Source organism: Tenrec ecaudatus, chromosome 10, assembly GCF_050624435.1.
Source record: "Tenrec ecaudatus isolate mTenEca1 chromosome 10, mTenEca1.hap1, whole genome shotgun sequence".
NCBI classification, from domain to species: domain Eukaryota; kingdom Metazoa; phylum Chordata; class Mammalia; order Afrosoricida; family Tenrecidae; genus Tenrec; species Tenrec ecaudatus.
This window is the reverse complement of record NC_134539.1, coordinates 88338474-88356936: the sequence shown is the minus strand read 5'-3', so window position 1 is coordinate 88356936 and position 18463 is coordinate 88338474. Positions and strand designations below refer to the sequence as shown.

Here is an 18463-nt window from a genome sequence, read left to right as displayed (position 1 = left end):
CCAGTGTGCTCAGATGTTACCTCTGCCGCCTCGCTCAGGAAATGACACGCTGCATTAAGTCTTCTGGTTTTGTCCACACTTAAAATAGTACCTTTGAGAACTGCGATCTGACCGGTCCCCTCAAGGCAGCTTGAGGGAGGCCAGGCAGGGTAAGATGTGCCTTCCAGCGCAGGGGACAGAGCCTGGCCTCTGATGGGCGTGCTTGTCCCGGGGACAGACTCTTCCTCACAGACCCCCTTGGCCCTCCCGCAGGCTTGGGCGGATGCCTTCCGGAGCAGCCCAGACCTCACGGGCGTTGTGCACATATACGAGGAGCTGAAGAGAAAGGGGGTCGAGTTCCCCATGGCAGACTTGGACGCTCTGTCTCCAATACACACACCACAGCGGGTGAGTGTCCAGCTGGCGTGTTCTCGAAAGACCTATCGAAGAGCTGGCCAGCCCACTGCCACCACCCTGCTGCTGCTCACTGAATTATTCAGCAGGCCGTCACAAGTCCCTAAGATTCAGAAGCATTTCTTTCCAACAATGGGGGTGTGTGTGTCAAGGGTGTGTGTGTGCAGCACCGAGGCAGCTGGTGGGGCAGGTGATGAAGTGACAGCAGTGTCTCCTCCAGGTCTCCCGTTGGCTGAGGGAAATTGTAACAGCAGAATCATTTCAGGCGGGCCGGCCTGTGCAATCCATTGGCAGCTGCTTTCCAGAGGGCCCTGGAGTGTTCAGGGCCTCGTCATCCATCCCTTGGTAGCACCAGCACGCGCTGGCTGCTGCAGAGGGGTTGACATCCCTGGCTGCAGACCGCTGTGCCAGTCAGGCTGACCTGAAGTTCCGTTTGAGACATGAGTGTTCTGTCTGCATCAATCCAGAAGCCCATGAGAGACTCCCCTTAGGGCATCCCGCTGGGCTATTCCAATGCCAGCCTGGGTGCTCCCACCACGCAGGAGCCATCCTTTGCCCAAAAGTGGATGCATGCCCTGCAGCAAGGCCCGCCCCAGGATGGTGGCGCCCAGCCCTGGGGGCCTGTGAGAGGCACACACTCCGGCAAATGGAAAGATGCCTCATCGCAGCCTGCCTCACCTTACTGGTGCCCTCTGTGGAATGCGCAGGCTGCTGGTGAGACCAAGTAAGTCCTGTCCAAGAGGCTCTATGAGATGCCAATGGGCACATGCAGAGAATTGTCCTTCCCCAAATGCTGCCCTCGTGATGAGGCCTGCAAACGGCCTACTGTGCTGTGGGGAGTGAGCACAGCCTGCGCTAGTCTGGGGCTGACAGCACAGATGCCGGTTGTTTCGGCCGCCCTCACAAGGAGCGTGCGGTGTATTGCATAATCACTGGTCAGGCTAGCCTCCCTGGGGACGCCGGAATGGAAACGTAGGCTTCGCACAATTCCCCAAACCTGATAGCAGCCTCCTTCCAGGGTTCCCCGCCGTCTCAGCCTCTCCCTCTGCCCTGTGAGCAGCTCACTGGAGGAGAGCAGAGGCAGGCTCTGTGGCTTGCCACTCACTCAGTAGAGGGACACCAGGCTTCCAGGAGTCAGCTGAACCTTGTGAGGCCCCAGCCAAGCTGGGCTCCGCCTCCCTCGGGTGGCGGTGATGGGAGGTGCAGCCCAGAGGCTCAAGTGAGCAGACGACTTTGTTTCTGCCCTACCAGAGCATTCCTGAAGTGGATCCAGCCGCCACCATGCCCAAGCCCCAGTCCCAGCCGAGGACGAGTGCCGGCCCCTACTCCTCGCCTCCTGCTCCTTCCTCCACTCCGCAGGCCCCACTGCTGACCGTGACTGGTCCCATCACAGCCAACTCAGAACAGGTATTTGCACACACCCTGTTCCCCAGCAAGGTCATCCTTCCAAGGGATCACAGAAGCCTCCCCAGGCCTGGCACTTACTAGGTATTAGGGATATGAAGATGAAAGGGCCAGCCCCTTCCCTCCTGGGCTCTGAGGAGCATGGGGGAGCAGATGCAGAGCTCCCTGTCTGCCTGCTGGGAGCGCAATGGGCCTAGGCAGCTGGTGCTGATGAGGGTCTTAAAGCAGGAGTAGGGGCTGTCAGGTGAAGTGGCTCTAGGAAGAGCAGAGGCACAGAGGAGCATGTGCAGAGTCCACTGAGGGGGGACTTGACAGAGGCTGCAGCCAAAAGTCTGAGGGCAGGGCTCAGTTGGGGAAGGCCTTGTAAGTCGTGTCCTGTGAGAATTGAGAGCCACCAGAGGCCTCTGAAGAGGCAAGTGACACACTCAGCAAGCTCGCAGGAGCAGAGGGGTGCCTTTCTCCCAGATCCCGGCCACATATGCATTGCTTCCTGATGAGCCACTACGGCTTTAACCCTGATCTGGATTTCTCTTTGCTGGCTTTTAGATGAACCACTTACACTTTCCATTAGTTAGTATTTGGGAATTTGTCAGACTTGGGAGGGGGCGGTGGAAATCTACCAAGTATCTATATTTTCAAAAATCCTTCTTTAACATTTGTGATGATGCCTCCTTTATCCTAGCAGCTCAGTTAAACAAGGTCCCAAACAAGGGTGTCCACTGAACGGAGACATCCCGTACCAGGCCACACAGGCTCCCTACCAGGTGGTGAGTGGGAGCAAGAGAGGCCGGGTCAGGCAGGCCTGGGCATGTGTCCTGATGTGCTGGAGACTGCCCCAGAGGCTGAGCTCGGGTCATGCGACCTGACTCCTCATCAGCAGAGAAGTGACGGCCCTCCCCACTGAGGGTACTCATGAGCACCACAGGCCACAGCAGAGGGCGTCTTGTGAGTCGCCCACAAACTGCTGTGTGTACAGAGGAGCAGGAAGCAAGGCCCATGTCTGGGCTCCCCCTGGCCAGGGGCTTCAGTCCACTAGACCCAGCGCTTCCTCAAGACCAAGAATGACCAGGTCTTTCCCTATAAAGAGGCCCTCAGGAGGCCATTCTCTGACGACAGGCCCTGCCCCTGTAGGGCAGGACAGAGCGTCCTGGAAAGTTGGACAGTGATGGAGCCTTTTTACTTCCTTGCTGCCATCACCGTCCGTGCTCTGGGGAAGCCTTCTCAGCAGCTGGATAGCGAGCCTGGGGTCCTGGATGGGTAGGAGGGTGGGAGTGCAGGGCAACCCCTGAGGCCTTCCACCAGGGAAAGATAGATGAGTGACAGGTGTGGACCACCACACTCCTGGCACTGTGAACCATCCACCAGGGGGAGCTCAAGGCAGAAACCATGGTTCAAGCAGCAAACATTTTTTTTTCTTTTTTCATTTTATTTGGGGCACATACAACTCTTATCACAATCCATACATATACATACATCAAGTGTATAAAGTACATCCGTACATTCTTTGCCCTAATCATTCTCAAAATGTTTGCTTTCCACTTAAGCCCTTTGTATCAGGTCCTCTTTTTTTTTACCCTCCCTCCCCGCTCCCCCCTCCCTCATGAGCCCTTGATAATTTATAGATTGTTATTTTGTCATATCTTGCCCTATCTGGAGTCTCCTTTCCCCTCCTTCTCTGCCGTCCATCTCCCAAGGAGGAGGTCACATGTGGATCCTTGTAATCAGTTCCCCCTTTCCAACCCACTCACCCTCCACTCTCCCAGCATTGCCCCTCACACCCCTGGTCCTGAAGGTATCGTCCACCCTGGATTCCCTGTGCCGCCAGCTCCCATATGCACCAGTGTACAACCTCTGCTCTATCCAGTCCTGCAAGGTAGAATTCAGATCATGGTAGTTGGGGGAAGGAAGCATCCAGGATCTGGGGGAAAGCTGTGTCCTTCATCGGTACTACATCGTACCCTGACTGACCCATCTCCTCTCCTAAACCCCTTTATGAGGGGATCTCCAGTGGCCGATACTTGGGCCTTGAGTCTCCACTCTGCACTTCCCCCTTCATTCACTATGGTATGTATATATACACACGCACACATATATTTTTTTTGCATGATGCCTTATACCTGGTCCCTTTGGCACCTCGTGATCGCACCGGCTGGTGTGCTTCTTCCATGTGGGCTTTATTGCTTCTGAGCTAGATGGCCGCTTGTTCACCTTCAAGCCTTTAAGACCCCAGACACTACCTCTTTCGATAGCCGGGCACCATCAGCTTTCTTCACCACATTTGCTTATGCACCCGTTTGTCTTCGGCGATCGTATCATGGAGGTGTGCAGCCAGTGATATGATTTTTGGTTCTTTGATGCCTGATAACTGATCCCTTCGGGACCACGTGATCACACAGGCTGGTGTGTTCTTCCATGTGGGCTTTGTTGCTTCTGAGCTAGATGGCCACTTGTTTATCTTCAAGCCTTTAAAACCCCAGTCACTATCTCTTTTGATAGCCAGGCACCATCAGCTTTCTTCACCACATTTACTTGTTCACCCACTTTGGCTTCAGCAGTTGTGTCGGGAGAGTGAGCATCATAGAGTGCCAATTTAATAAAAGAAAGTATTCATGCATTGAGGGAGTGCTTGAGTAGAGGCCCAAGGTCTTTCCGCCACCTTAATACTAAACCTATAAATATAGACACATAGATCTATTTCCCCATCCTCATATATATATTTGCATGTATATGTCTTTGTCTAGACCTCCATAAATGCCCCTTGACTCCTAGCTCTTTCCTCCATCTCCCTTGACTTTCCTCCTGCCCTACCACCAAGCTCTGTCCCCACCTGGGTTACAGCTATACCTCTTCTCTACACAATCTTACCCTTGCTCATTCCCCACCAGGCCTGCCACTCCCCCCTCACTACCATTTTGGGTCCCATGTTGTTCCCTTGTCCCTGTGTTTGTTAGCACCACTTCCTTACCCCCCTACCACCCCCACCCCAAGTCCCCCCGGAACTGTCGGTCCCATTGTTTTTCCTCCAGATAGTTCATCCAGCCTGTCCTATTCAGACAGACCTGTGGAGACACTAACATGCACGAAAACAAGACAGAGGAAAACAAAGCAACAGTATACAACCAGGCAACAAAACAACAAAAACAAACCACTGACAAAGAACAGAACAAAACAGTTCACAAGAGAAAAACTTGTAGTTAGTTCAGGGATCATTTGCTGGCCCTTAGGAGCATTTTCCAGTCCAGTCTGTTGGGGCACCACGCCCTGGCCCCAAAGTCCACTTTCAGCATTCCCTGGGGACCTTGCCACTCCATTCCCTTGCTGTTCCGCTGCACTCCCCCAGTGATTTGCCTCAGTGTGGTGGGATCAGGTCAGGTGCAATTCCCACACTGTGTCTCCGGTGCTGTCCCCTGTATCGCCCTTGGTCACTGAGGGGCATCATGTCTCATAGTGGGGCCAGCCATGTTGTTCTCTCTGTGGACTGGCTGCTCTACTCAGGAACATCATCCTCATGGCCTGGTGGGCCAGGCTGTGTTCCACTGTCTCCTCCTGCCCCTTCATCTGCTCCCATGTGCTCTGATCAGATATGTCCATCTCCCGGAGCTGCAGAATCAATGTCGTCCTTTGAAACAAATTCTTTTCGGGGGAGGGGCAGGAATCCACTTAATTTTTGGTGCTGGGGCCAGCCTCCCAGACCTCTCCACTGGTTCCCTACACCACGCCGGGATATCATCAAACATTTCTTGTAGTCTCCTGTGCTTATCCCTTCCAGAGAGCAGGCTGGCAGGGCGTGGGGGGCGAGGAGGATGACGGGTGTGGTCGGTCAATGCAGGCTGGGCCCCCCGCAGTCAGGAAAGGCTTCCTGAGCTGGGAAGTGATGTCTGGGCAGAGCCCAAAGTCAGGAAGTGGTGGGCTCTGCCCCAGTCTTTTAGCATTTCTGCAGGAGGAGTTAGCAGGCCCTCCTGGTGTTAGTTAAGTAGGAACCCCGGTGGGATTCAAGTCAGGCTGTGAACCACAAGGTCAGCATTTTGAAACCACCTGCCCCTTTGTGGCAGAAAGATGAGGCTTTCTACACCCATAAAGCTTTAGTCACAGAAACCCTATAGAGCAGTTCTACTCTGTGTGCAATGACTGTATGGCAGTGAGTGTTTTGGAGCACGTGAGCCGGCATGTACTCCCCTGAACCTCAGGTTGTCACAGCAGCTCTGCCAGGTTCAGGTATTAGGATGCAGAAGCTCTGAGTGGCGAAGGTCCACTTGTGTTGTCACTGCTCCCATTGAGCCAGTGCTCCTGGAGTGTCCTGGAGCTCCTCCCCATGGCCACCCCTGAGGGACCCTGTCAGTGGGGCCAGATTCTTGCACAGCGCCCATGGTGGGCAAGGGTGCAGGGCCAGAGCTGAGCACAATGCAGAACTGAGAGCAGCTCAGGATGTCCCTTGGAGAGAAGAGAAGGCTCGAGCCTGGGCCCAGAGCCAGGCTTCTTAGGTAAGCAGATTGGATGACTTTCCAAGGGACTGTGATACGAGTAGAGAGTCGGGGCGGAGGGGGGGGGTGTCTCCCTGTAGTGTTCCCTCACTTCCCTGTCCGTGTTCTCACCACAGCAGAAAAGTGAGGTTCATACAGCCACCCTGTACTCAGGATAGGAGACCTCAGGAAAGGTTTGCTCAGTGGACGGAGGGTCATTACAGACCTCTCAGAGGACTATTACAGTTTAAACTCCTAGGGGCCAAGCGTACAACAAGAGGGCTCATGAGAGTGGAGCTCGGTCCGGGGCTGCGCTGAGACCATGCACGTCAGCACTTCTGTGGCAGAAAACTGGTTCTGTTCCCCCTGGCCCGGTACTCACCCCAATGACGAGCCACTGCCTCAGTGTCCTGGGCCAGCCATCAGGGCCACGGGCTTCTGGGGACCAGCCTTCTCTGGGGAGAGGGTTCCCTGCCCGTGCCTCCCTCAGCACAGCCATTTTTGGGCATGGGGCTCGCAGTGTGGCCGTGCAGAAGTGTGGTCTAGATGTCACCACAACGGGCGCCACTGTGCTCAGGTAGCTCAGCCAACTGTTGGTTGACTTCTCCTCTTCCTCCCTGCCCCCCTCCCTCCCGGCCCCAACAGATTGCCAGGCTGCGGAGCGAACTAGACGTGGTTCGAGGAAACACAAAAGTCATGTCGGAGATGCTAACAGAAATGGTCCCGGGGCAGGAGGACTCGTCCGATCTGGAATTGCTGCAGGTGAGGGGGACCTCATCTTGGGGACCTGCAGGGGACACTGTACTCTGCTGCACACAGGGGTCAGGCCCCACCTTGGAGCAGTGGTCGTGAGACGGAAGCACTCTGATGTCCCTTAGCTTCCCAGGCCGCGAAGCTTTCTGACAGCAGACTGCCTCATCTTCCTCCTGTGCAGTGGTCAGTGGGTTCAAACCACTGACCGTTCCGTTAGCAGCCCGACACTTTACTCACGGTGCCTCCAGGGTCTGTTCCTACAGTCAGATCAGGGCTGGGAAGTTATGTACACCCCCCAGCTGGGGCCTCTCTGTCTTAGTTTCCTTTTTCTGATTATAAAATGCAAATTAGAGAGGACAGGTCTGTCACAAGAAAAGCCAAGTGCCAAGAAGAGCGTCATGCTCTTCACCTCCAACAGCGTCAGCAGCCTCTGTCCACCTTGTGACTAACTGCTTTCTCTGGGACTCTTTGCCGATGTGTATTTCCAGCGCGCTTGAGAACCTGCCGCGAACAGTTTTGTGCGGCGTTGCCTTGTTCCCGTCATGCTGTGTCATAAACCTTCTGCAGCAGGACTCCTTAGGCCTCTAATTGAGGCAACAACCCTGTTGCCACCCGTTAACTAACCCACAAGATTATCGAGACTGAGATGGAACTTGAGGCTCCTTGTCTTTTCCCAAGTGCTGAAGGTTCCTGACTGGGGCTTGCTCCTTTCACGGTCTCCTTACCCTGTGGCCTTTGCCACCTCTGGGACACTGCCAGCAAGGGGATCCAGGAGCTGGAAGGCCTGCAGTCCTGCCCCACAGCCTACAGATCAGGCCTACTGCCCAACACAGCCCAGGCTGGAGCTGGAGGCTGTGCCCTGCCTCAGAAGGCCCTGGTTTTTATAGAGGAGGCTGCAGCCTTGCCCGTAGAGCGGCCATGCCGTCGTGGAAAGTGCCAGATCTTGAATGGGAGGCCATGTGAACCGGTAAGTGAAGAGGTCAGAGGCCATGCAGGCGTGGTAGGGTTGTGGAGTGCCTCATGACAGGCCTGCTGCTGGTGGTGGTGTTATCTGGCACATAGGTCATTGGCTGGCTCACCCAGGAAGGACCCACCCTTGAGGAGTGTGCTCTGCAGGGCTCTGCCTGGTCCCAAGCTGCCATCTGTCAAGACGCCATCCACGCCAAGCCCTCGACCCCTTGAAGGGTGCAGGTTGGGTGGAGGCCAAGGCAGCAGAAAGCCACATCTTTCCCTTAGGGAGCGACTGGTGATTTTGAATGGCCAACCTCGCAGTTAGCAGTCCAACGCATAACCCTCGGCCCCACCAGGGCTCTGAGCACAGCCCTAGCACTGAGTAAACCACCCTCCCTGTATGGACACAGACCGACAGGGAGAACGCATTTTCAGAAACTGCAGTGTCAGCCCATTCTTTATGCCTGAGCGGGGAGAATGGGCTCCCATGGGCTCCCAGACTTGACTCTGTCAGCCTGGCGGGTCTGGCTGTCTACTGTCACGCCCCACGAGACCCAGCATCCTCTAATGAGTCGGTGGCCTCTGTTCTCAGCCGTGGCATATTACCAAAAGGCCCGGGAATCTGAGGTCAGCTTAGGAACCACGAGTGCCTCTTGTGCTGTGTCTGTGTTGGAGTTCCTGCTGGTGGGGGCTTGCAGCCGCCCGAGCCCAACCAAGCAGCAAGAGCACTGCGTGTATGTGCTTGTGTGTGTGTGTGTGGGCATATGCGTCTGTGTGCACCTGTGGAGGTAGGTGTGTGCATGACTGCGATGCTGTTTTGTTTTTATATAAGCCCAGCAGCCAAGTCAAACAGAACTTAATCTCTTGGCATCAGCTCAGTTTTCAAAAATAGGTGGCTCCCCTGGACGCCTGTCTTCCCTCTGTTTTGTTCCAAGTCTGCTAACCCTCCCTGCTGTCTTAGAAATCAAACAGAGGAAGAAGGATTCTAGGGGCCAGTGGGAGGACAGGAGGCTCTCCTGCCACCTGGGGGAGCCAGGCTTCAGGCAGTGCTGTGTGAAACAGGCCCAGCTCCTCCAGCTGGCTTTGCGCCTCAGTCATTGTTGACATCATCCGCCTCTCCTCCAGCACTTGGGAGCCAGTGGGTCAGGGACTCTCCAAACAGCAGGCTGCCCACATGGGGGACTGCCCCAGTCTACTTGAAGTGTAATGGGCTCAAAATGTGCCCCATGGCCCCTGCAGTCAGGCTGGAGGGCATCTGGCCTGCTCCACCTGGACATCCCCTAGAGCCCCTGGTGCTGACCAGGCCTGAGGAAGCAAGCGTACTCCCTGCCAGCGTGCCGTGCAGGCCAGAGGGAGCTGCCTGACCGAGGGGCATGCTGGGTGGGAGATGGAGGGGTTGGGGAGGGAGATGTCAGCACAGGGGCACACCGACCTGACAGAAGATGTAGAGTGGAAAGGGAGCTTGGTGGTGAGAGTCATTTCCCTCAAGACTCCCAGGACAAGTGTGTCAGGATGCCAGCCTGCCAAGCCAGTACTCCTCTGGTCCTGCGTCACTCTCACTCGTGCCAAATGCAAAGAGATTGCCTGGATCATTGCATTGCCACCACCACCCCCGCCTCCACCAAGAACTCCACCTCCATCACCAGCACCGCTGCCATTGCTACCACCTCTACCACTGCCTCCGTCACCACCATCTCCACCACCTCTACCTCCACCTTCACCAACAACTCCACTCCATCTCCACCACCACCTCTATCGCCACCACCTCCACCAACTCCACCTCTACCATCTCCACCACCTCTACCTCCACCTTCACCAACAACTCCACCTCCATCTCCACCACCACCTCTATCTTCACCACCACCTCCACCTCCACAACTCCAGCTCCTCCACCTCTACCACAAACTCCACCCCCACCACCACCACCTCTTCTAACACCTGTACCTCTGCCTCCTCCACTACTACCTCCAACAACACCTCCTTCAGCACCACCTCCATCCACCTCCACCACCACCAACTTCACCTCCACCACCAGCAGTTTCACCTCCACCTCTACCACCTCCACCAACAACCACTTTACCTCCACCAACAACCACTTCACCTCCACCAACAACCACTTCACCTCCACCTCCACCACTGCCTCCAACACCACCACCTCCACCAACAACCACTTCACCTCCACCTCCACCACTGCCTCCAACACCACCACCTCCACCACCAACAACTTCACCTCCACCTCCACCACTGCCTCCAACACCACTTCACCTCCACCAACAACCACTTCACCTCCACCTCCACCACTGCCTCCAACACCACCACCTCCACCACCAACAACTTCACCTCCACCTCCACCACTGCCTCCAACACCACTTCACCTCCACCAACAACCACTTCACCTCCACCTCCACCACTGCCCCCAACAGCACCACCTCCACCAACAACCACTTCACCTCCACCGCCACCACTGCCCCCAACACCACCACCTCCTCCAACACCGCCTCCACCAACAACTCCACCGCCACCTCCACCACCACCACCGGCCCTTCAATATTCCATTTCCTCTTGTTTGGTGCCTTCTGACTCTTCTGGACGACCAGCGACAGGTCACTGGCCCCATGCAGCACTCTGGGCTAACACATGCTTCTTGGCTAGAATGCGGGCAGCGCGCTGGGAAGAACACAGACTTTAGAATCACTTGGGTCCAAATCTTGGTTCTACCAGGAGCTTAGTGCTGTAAGCAAGTCACCTGGTCTAAATCGCCTTCCCAGAATGGAGGACTCATTCTTCCTTGTAAGGACTGAAATTCATATAAAAAAGTATTGCTACATAGCTTCCCATTCAAACCTGCGTGGGTTTATACCAAGCAGAGCACGTTCAGGTGAGTCTCTGCCGTCGGTGGATGGCTGCAGGCAAGTCCCCGCAGCCATGTGCTTGACTTGGCTGCTTTAGGATGCCTTCCAAACATGATCCCACCAAGCAATGGCTTCCCGGGTCTGTGCAGGGCTGGTTCCGCTCAAGGCAGATGCTAGCTCAGACAGGTATGGCAACTGTGTTTTGAGAGTCCCGGAGGGGTAGTCTTCGTAGATTTTCCTCAAGGACACAAGACAGGCATTGGGAGGTACTATGAAAAAGCTGTAAAAGAATTACAAACTGCATTCCTGAGGAAAAGTCTAGGAAAGGCTTGCGGGGGACTTTCCCTTTTATTGATTTGTTAATCATGAGAGCGTACCTGCTTGTTCTTCAAGATAGCAAGGGCTAGCCTGTGAGAACTTCACTGCGAACTCTAGCCCCGTCCACTCCACAGCCCTGGTCTTGCCCCTTCGGGCTTCTCTTTGACCCCCAAATGCAGAGTGTGTATGTCAGGGGCATGCCGGAGTCCCTCAAGAAGCGGAAACTGCTGTTTTGACGTCGTGTAAACCGAAGGTCACGGAATCCCGGGGAGGATTAGCGGCATGGACACATACCTTTCAGAAGTGTATACGCCCAGACGGACAACACATCGGAAAACAGGAGCTTAACATGTTGAGATTTTTTATTTCATAAAGGTTTCTGCAATCTTTTTTTGGTGCCATCTTGTAGCGATACTTTCTGACTTACCCTCATATAGTTGAGGCGCTTATCCCAGTGCTGGGGACAAACAAACCCTTGGCAGATAGTAGTTCACCCGGTTATGATTGAATTTGTTGCATGGAGCTCAGGTCTGCCTTTCCTGCAACTGGTAACCTATCTGGTCTATTGTCTCTGACAGTCAAACAAAAGGAAAGCCTTTGCGGACTGCCGCAGCCACCCCTCCCCATCTGGTCAGGGTAGGAAGCCCACCTTGGAAACAAATGTGAGGTTCTCAGCCAGAGGCAGATGTCTCAAACCGAGAGCTCCTGCCAGCTCCCTCTTGTCTTCCAGTGCATAGACACTTGGGCTTCAGGGCCCAGGCAAGAGACTCTGCTTTTACTGTTCCGGCTGAAGTTCACACTCACACTGGTACTGCCGCCTCTGGCGGAAGCTTCCTGGGATCTCTGAAGATCCGGTGCTGCTATTCGGTATGTCCTGTCTCTCCCATATTAGCTATTGAGCTTTGTCTTCAACGAAGAACAATTTAATCATCCAATAAGGCCACAAATGAGCGTTCCTAATGGCCACCCATCAGCTACTAAAGGAGCCTCAGATTCCCGCTCACTTCTTGCATCTCATTTCCACAACCGTGGAATGGCCTTGACCATTTTTCCTAGAAAAAAAACCAGTTTCTCCTACATGTTTGGCTTCACTTTTCCCCCTTTCTCTTCAACAAAGAATGGCTTCTCCCTCCCCTCTCCTTTGTAGTTACAGAAAACAGATCTTCAGGCCTTTATTCCACGCTCCTTTAGAACTTGGAGAGGGTTCAGAGAAAACCCATCAAGATGATTAAAAGATATTTTTGCTAACTGGGAACGAGACTGCCTCTTGAAGGAAAGATAAAGGCATTGGAATTAATTAGACAGAAAGCCAGGATGGTTTCATGAGGTGTTCTGGTCGCTGAAGGCTTGTGCACCGAGAACAGTGATGGCTGTTCTCCGCTCTGTTGAGGCCCAGACATGAGAGGACCAGGAGTGTCGTGTCCGGCACTTGGTGGGGTGGGAAGGGTAGCCAGCGGAACTCTGGGCCCGGTGTCTGGGCAGTTTGGAAGTAGAGGGCAGTAGAGGCGGAGCTCTGGTTGAGGGCAGTAGAGGCGGAGCTCCGTGGAGTGCTGAGGGTGGGGGTGGGCAGCTGGCCTTCAGGATGCAGAAAACTTGGCATGCCAGCCTTCCCAACTTCCATTTCTCTTCTCTCTAAGATGCCAACCTAAAAGGTCGGAGCCAGGAGATGGTGAAACCTTGTCTGTGCTGAGACCTCTGGAGACCTCTGTTCTCGAAGCCCTCAGCCAGAGTCTTTGGGCCTACTGTGAGGTGCGGCTCTGGAATGGCCAGACAGGCTGCTTCTCAGAGTCTCCACTGTGCCTGTGGGAGCGGGTGCCTAGCGCCACTTCCCAAGCAGGAGGCAGTAGGGAGAGAGGTCGCAAAATCACTCCAGGAGTCACTGCTTGTTAGTCCTGGGCCTCATGCCTCTCCAAACCAAGGGAGATCTTGTAGAAGCCTCTGAAATCATCTCGTACTTTCCAAACAGTATTTTCACACCAACAGACTCCTTTCCCCACAAAACAGAGGTCTGGGGACCCCGGGGTATTTCAGGGCAGCCAAAGCAAAGATCTGGCTGCTGTGGAGGTGTCCTGAACCTGTGCTGGGAGGCCGCCCAGGCATCTGCAGAATGCTACCCACATCCACACCCTTGTTTTACACCTGACAGCCATGTGTCTGAGACACTCTGTGGGCGGCTGGGAGAGCTGGCTTGGTTTCTTGTTCATCCTGTGGGTGTTGCTGGAGATCTGCTCTCTGTCCGAAGTTCTCAGTGGTTTATGGTGGGAGTTAGGGGGCTGGCCAACACTGGTTGAGGATAAGGGCAAACTGGAAGTCTGCCTTTGTTGCAGGAGTTCAGTGGTAGTCTGTGTCCTCAGGGACCTGCTAGAGGTGTAGCCACAGTGCTGTTGGAGCCTCTGGGGCAGAGGGGGCTGTGCGAGGCCCCGGAGCTTGTGCTGGGGGCTGGGGCAGGAGGTAGAGAACTGGGAAGTCAGGCAAAATGAACACTGCAGTGTGGATGGTGAAGCTGGATGGTGGTGGGTATGCCAGCGTTCTCATAAAACTCTGTCCAGTTTAGAAATGTTCACGGTAAAATTCCAAGGTGTATTTGGAAATGGCTCTGGGCTCTATAGGAGGGTGACCTGGTTCCTACCACATACCCCCCCCCCCCGCCCCTGTGATTGGTCCTGAGTTTGTAGGGCTTGATTCCCCTGTTCCTGTTCTCCTCCCCAACCCAAGGCAGTCTGGGGTTGCTGCTGGCCACAGATGCCAGGGCAGGGCCACACCTCCCTGCAGAGACCTGCTTGTCAGGGTCTACCTTTGCTGGCAGGAATGCTCCTGAGCTGGGACCGCAGGTTCTTTGGATAGCAGAGATTTTTCAGCTCCTCGGTTGCTGGAGCAGAGCAGATCCCTAGGCACTGGCTGATCTAGTCTCCAGCTGCACATTTAGAAGAGACATGAGCTGCACAGTGGCACAGGGAGGGCCCCTGGCAGACCTACCTATCACCAACACAGCCACCTCCCACACCCTGCCCGTAGGTCGACCTTCCAACAGTTGGGCCTTTTCTTCTGGGCAGCAGGATGGATGCCTGGACGTTTGAAGTCAACCAAAAGTCTTAACAGTAAGAAAGGTGTTTGTCTACGCTGAATACATTTGTTAAAGGTTGACAGGATGCAGAAACAGAAGTTTCAACAAGCAGCTGCTCTGCTGCCACTCACTCGTCTGTGCCAAGCAGTTTGGAAGGCAGCTACCTGGCCGACTGACCGGAAGAGACCCATTTGTGTCCCTGTCCAAAGGAAGAGGACCCACCGAATGTTGAATTTTCCAACAGTATCTTTAATATTACTTGCAAGTAAAATTTTGCCCAAGATCATTGGAAAAGAGTTGTGGCAGTCCATGGAAAGAAGGCCGCCACAAAGTCCAAGCCAGATTCAGAAGCGCGCCTGGGCCCTGCTGGCCCTCTGCTGGGCCCTGACGGAAGCATCAGGGAGTGCTATGAAGCTGGCTGCTGGTGTTTGACATGCGTCTCCCCAGCTACAGAGAACACTGTAAAGAATGAGACTTCCAGGAGACTTCACTGTGCTCACCTGGAACCTAGACACGGATCAAGAGACAGTCCTCCGAAGAGAGAAAGGGCTTGTTGAACGGTTTAAAATCAGAAAAGGGGTGTCTCGGGTTGTCCTTCCACTGTCCTTACTCAGTTTGCATGCTGAGCAAATACTTCAAGAATCTGGACTCTCTGAAGAAGAACACGTCACCGGGATTAGAGGAAGACTCATGAACAACCTTTGATATTGCAGGTGACACAATTGTGTTTTCAGGAAGCAACATGGACTGGACACACTTCCTGATGGACGGCACCTCACGGTGAAGAAAACGGACATCTTCACAGCTGAACCAACAGACCTCGCCCTGAAAAATGGAGATGGAAGTTGGCAAGGATTTCCTTTTACATGGATCCGTCATCCACACTCAGGGAAGCAACGGTTGGGAAATCAAACGATGTTTTTCACTGGGCAAATCTGTTGCAATCTCTTTATAGTGTTAACGTGCAAAGATGGCGCTTTGTGGACGGAGGCACACCTGACCCACGCCACCGTCTTGCCCATCTGCGTGCCAAAGCCAGCCAGTGACTCCGGAAGACTGGAGACAAACAGCTGCATCTGCAGGATGGTGTGAGTGACAAACACTGGACATCCAAGGACTGGCCCAAGGAACAAGCAAATCTATTTGCAAGAAGTTCCGCCTGAATGCTCGTTAGGGATGAGGGTAGTGAGGCTGTCTCTCAAACTGTGGACATGTTATCAGGAGGTACCCGTCCCTGGAGAAGAACATCATGCTTGGTGAAAGAGAGGATCTTCAAAAAAGAGAAAAACTCATAACAGAGCGGATGGACAGTGGGCTCAAACTGGTCAGTGCTTGCCTGCTGTGCGTAGGGTCACTGTGAGCAGAACCAGCTCACCAGCACCGAGCACCATCAGCAACGGTGCATTTAACAGTGCTGGTGGCACAGGATTCGAGCGCTCAACTGTGGACCCAAAGTTTGGCAGGTCACCTCCCATCAGTGCTCTGGGGAAGTCCAGTTTCCTAATGGTTTCCCATTGCCAGTGAGTGGCTTCTGGCTCACAGCAACCGTGGAAGACCACTCCATGAGGTCAAAGGGTTTCCAACGCTTGGAATCTACAGAAGCAGCCTCCTGTATTTTGCTCCCACAGAGTGGTTGGTCAGCTTGAAGTGCTGACCATTCAGGTAGCAGCTGAGCACTTAATGACTGTGCCACCAGAACATCGGCAGGGCCAGTTCTCCTCGGCCCCAGCAGCTGGAGTCACAGGTAAATGAGCCTCCCCTCACGGCAGTTTTGCGGCATTCCTAGTCCTCGTGCAGCCTTCACAGGGTCACCACGGCTGCTGCTTTCCTGGGCAGGCATGTTGCGTGGCGGTCTTATTTCACATGGCAAGGGCCTGGCTTGCCATCTCGGCTCACTCAGGAGCAGACCTCACTTCTGTGGTGAGGTTCCTGCCATGCGGGTGACCATCCGGTATGCCTCCCTGACTCTGCGGTGGCCAGGTTTGACCTGGCTTGTCCGTTGGCACCTGTAGCACTCACACTGGGGCGATAGGAAGCCAAGTGGACTCTGGGCACCTTTCCCTGGCTGGCCTGGGAATAAGAGTCAGTTCTCCAGGGCAGCAAGTAACATTTTGCTGTGCTGCGCTCTTCCCTGGATTTGGGCATCCTCTGCAGTCACTTGTTGGTGTCTAGCTTGTTATTAATTCTAACCCTTGCCTCTGTGTTTCGAAGTGCCTGCCGCTGGGTCAGCATGGCATGGGGAAGGTCCCGGGCGGACAGGGTGGGGAACGCTGGATTCTGGGTGAACACGCATCCCCCACTTTCTGAGAGGAGTGCCGAGAAGGGGGCACAGAAGGGCTCGGGAGGTAATGAAGCAGAGGACCGTGGTGGTGGTTTAGGGGGCTGGATCAGAGCGCCTTAGAATCAAGGTCTCTGAGAGTAGCCAAGTGGGAATACCAGACTGGTGACTTTGACACTCATCTTCCTGCCAGCCGGACCTGACCCTCTGACCCTAACCCTGCTCTTTCCTCTGTGCCAGAGACCCTGTGGGCATGTGGCCCCCAGGGGCAGCTAGAGTCGGGAGTCACCTGAAGCACCCCGTAGTGGTTAGAGAAGCACAAGCACCCAGCAATGCGCCCTCAGACCCACATCCGCGGGGTCAGCTGCGCCCGCCTTCGGCACACCCTCGGAGGGGTGCTCCCTCAGGAGCTCTGGGAGCGGCAGTCTGCAGCAAAACCAAACCAAACCAACACACACCGTGCAGACGTTGGGCTTGAGAGGGTACAGTGCATGGCGGGACTGCGACAAAGGGCTGCGCTGCCACCGCAGGGAGCGAGCCAGCGCTGAATGCACCCCCCCCCCACCTCCCCACCTCCCCACCCTGACTAGTGCCTGGGGCTAGCAGCCTTCAACCTAAAATATACAGCTGTTCTCGGGAGAGTTCCTCCTGGCCCTCAACACCGGTCGGTCGATGGGTCGGTCAGTCAGTTGGTCGCAGCGGAGCTGTGACGGCCTGAGCAGACCTGGCACGCCAGATCGCCTCTCATGGGCAGGTCTGCAGAGGCCCCGCTCCTCCATGCAGGCCCAAGACTGCTGCATCCATCGTGCTCGCGGGTGAAGTGACTGCGTGTACACGTGCACATGCGTGTGGGTGGGCCTCTGGAAGTACATGTCGGGGGCGCACCGGGGATGGGTGGAAGGAGTGCAGACACGCACCCCAGAGTGCTGGCGGGGGAGGGGCGACAGGAACCAGAGCCACCACCTCTGCCCTGGCAGGGCCAGGGGACGCTTTGCTGTGTCATACCCCACTTCATTGTTGGGCCACCTTGACCTTTGGGTGCTGGGCTTTCCACTGTGTTGCCTGGTACAGGGCCCGGGGAGTAAGTTAATGGTGACGCCCCCATCCCCACCCTACGGATCTAGCGAGAGGGAGAACTTCTCCAGGTCACGAGGCAAAAAGAAGAACTAAGCAGAGCTGGCCCGTCTGCTGTGAGTAGGCGTTACTTCTAACGGGGAAAGGAGGTGGTGTGGGGACCAGGCTGTGAGATGGAAATGCTTCCCTCAGCCCCCACACCTCCCCTGCCACACGCACCCTCTCCCTTTCCTTGCCACCTTCCTCACTGCTCCGCCAGCTCCCACTGGTGTCTGGGTAGGGGAGGTCAGTGGCCAGCCTCCGACGAGCAGTGCTTGTGGTCAGAGGGGCCTAGGGGCTGGCCTGCCGTTCCCTCCTCTGTAGGCCTCCATCTGGCATTCAAGATGGAAAGGTGCCCTTTCGAACGGTTGAGGGAACTGCTCCGAGGCAATTTGAACCAGAGCCCCAGTAAGGCTGTTCTTCTAGAGCCAGGAGGCTCAGAAACCAGCCCCTGTCTTCCGGGGACGCTGCCCCCGAGGTGAGGAGAGTGGCTGGGATCGGGGACAGAGGTGCACCGAGTGATCCCGGGCAGACTGAGCTGGCAGGCTGGCCGAGCGCCCGCACTCTGCAGGATGACCAAGAGACCACCGGCGTGTCTGCTTGCTGCCATAACCCATGATGCTGTGGCGTGGCTAGGAGGGTACACTGGTTAATGTCCTTGGGGGAGCTTTCGCTCTACATAATCAATCCCGTTCGCGCCAGTCGTTCCACTGCCATGACCTTGTCCTCTGGAAGTGCCGTTTTTCTTCTCTCACTTCCTCCGAGTCGCTCTGACTCACAGCAGCCCTCTAGAACAGAGCAGAACTGCCCCCGTCGGTGTCCAAGGCCCGAAATCTTCATAGAAGTAGACAGACTCCTTTTTCGCCCCCAGAGCACC

At 55.2% G+C, this 18463-nt stretch overlaps 1 protein-coding gene across 6 annotated transcripts in view; it reads left to right on the top strand.

Annotated features, from left to right (window-relative positions):
* Positions 1 to 18463, top strand: part of TOM1L2 (target of myb1 like 2 membrane trafficking protein) — a 154154-nt gene that overhangs the window by 113227 nt on the left and 22464 nt on the right. For 3 of the 6 annotated variants that reach the window (XM_075560959.1, XM_075560958.1, XM_075560957.1), the window contains exons 5-7: positions 253 to 387; positions 1645 to 1800; positions 6903 to 7019. In XM_075560959.1, the coding sequence (XP_075417074.1) occupies positions 253 to 387; positions 1645 to 1800; positions 6903 to 7019 (408 nt within the window). The remainder of the gene's footprint in view (positions 1 to 252; positions 388 to 1644; positions 1801 to 6902; positions 7020 to 18463) is intronic. The other 3 variants (XM_075560962.1, XM_075560961.1, XM_075560960.1) reach the window with 1 other exon arrangement.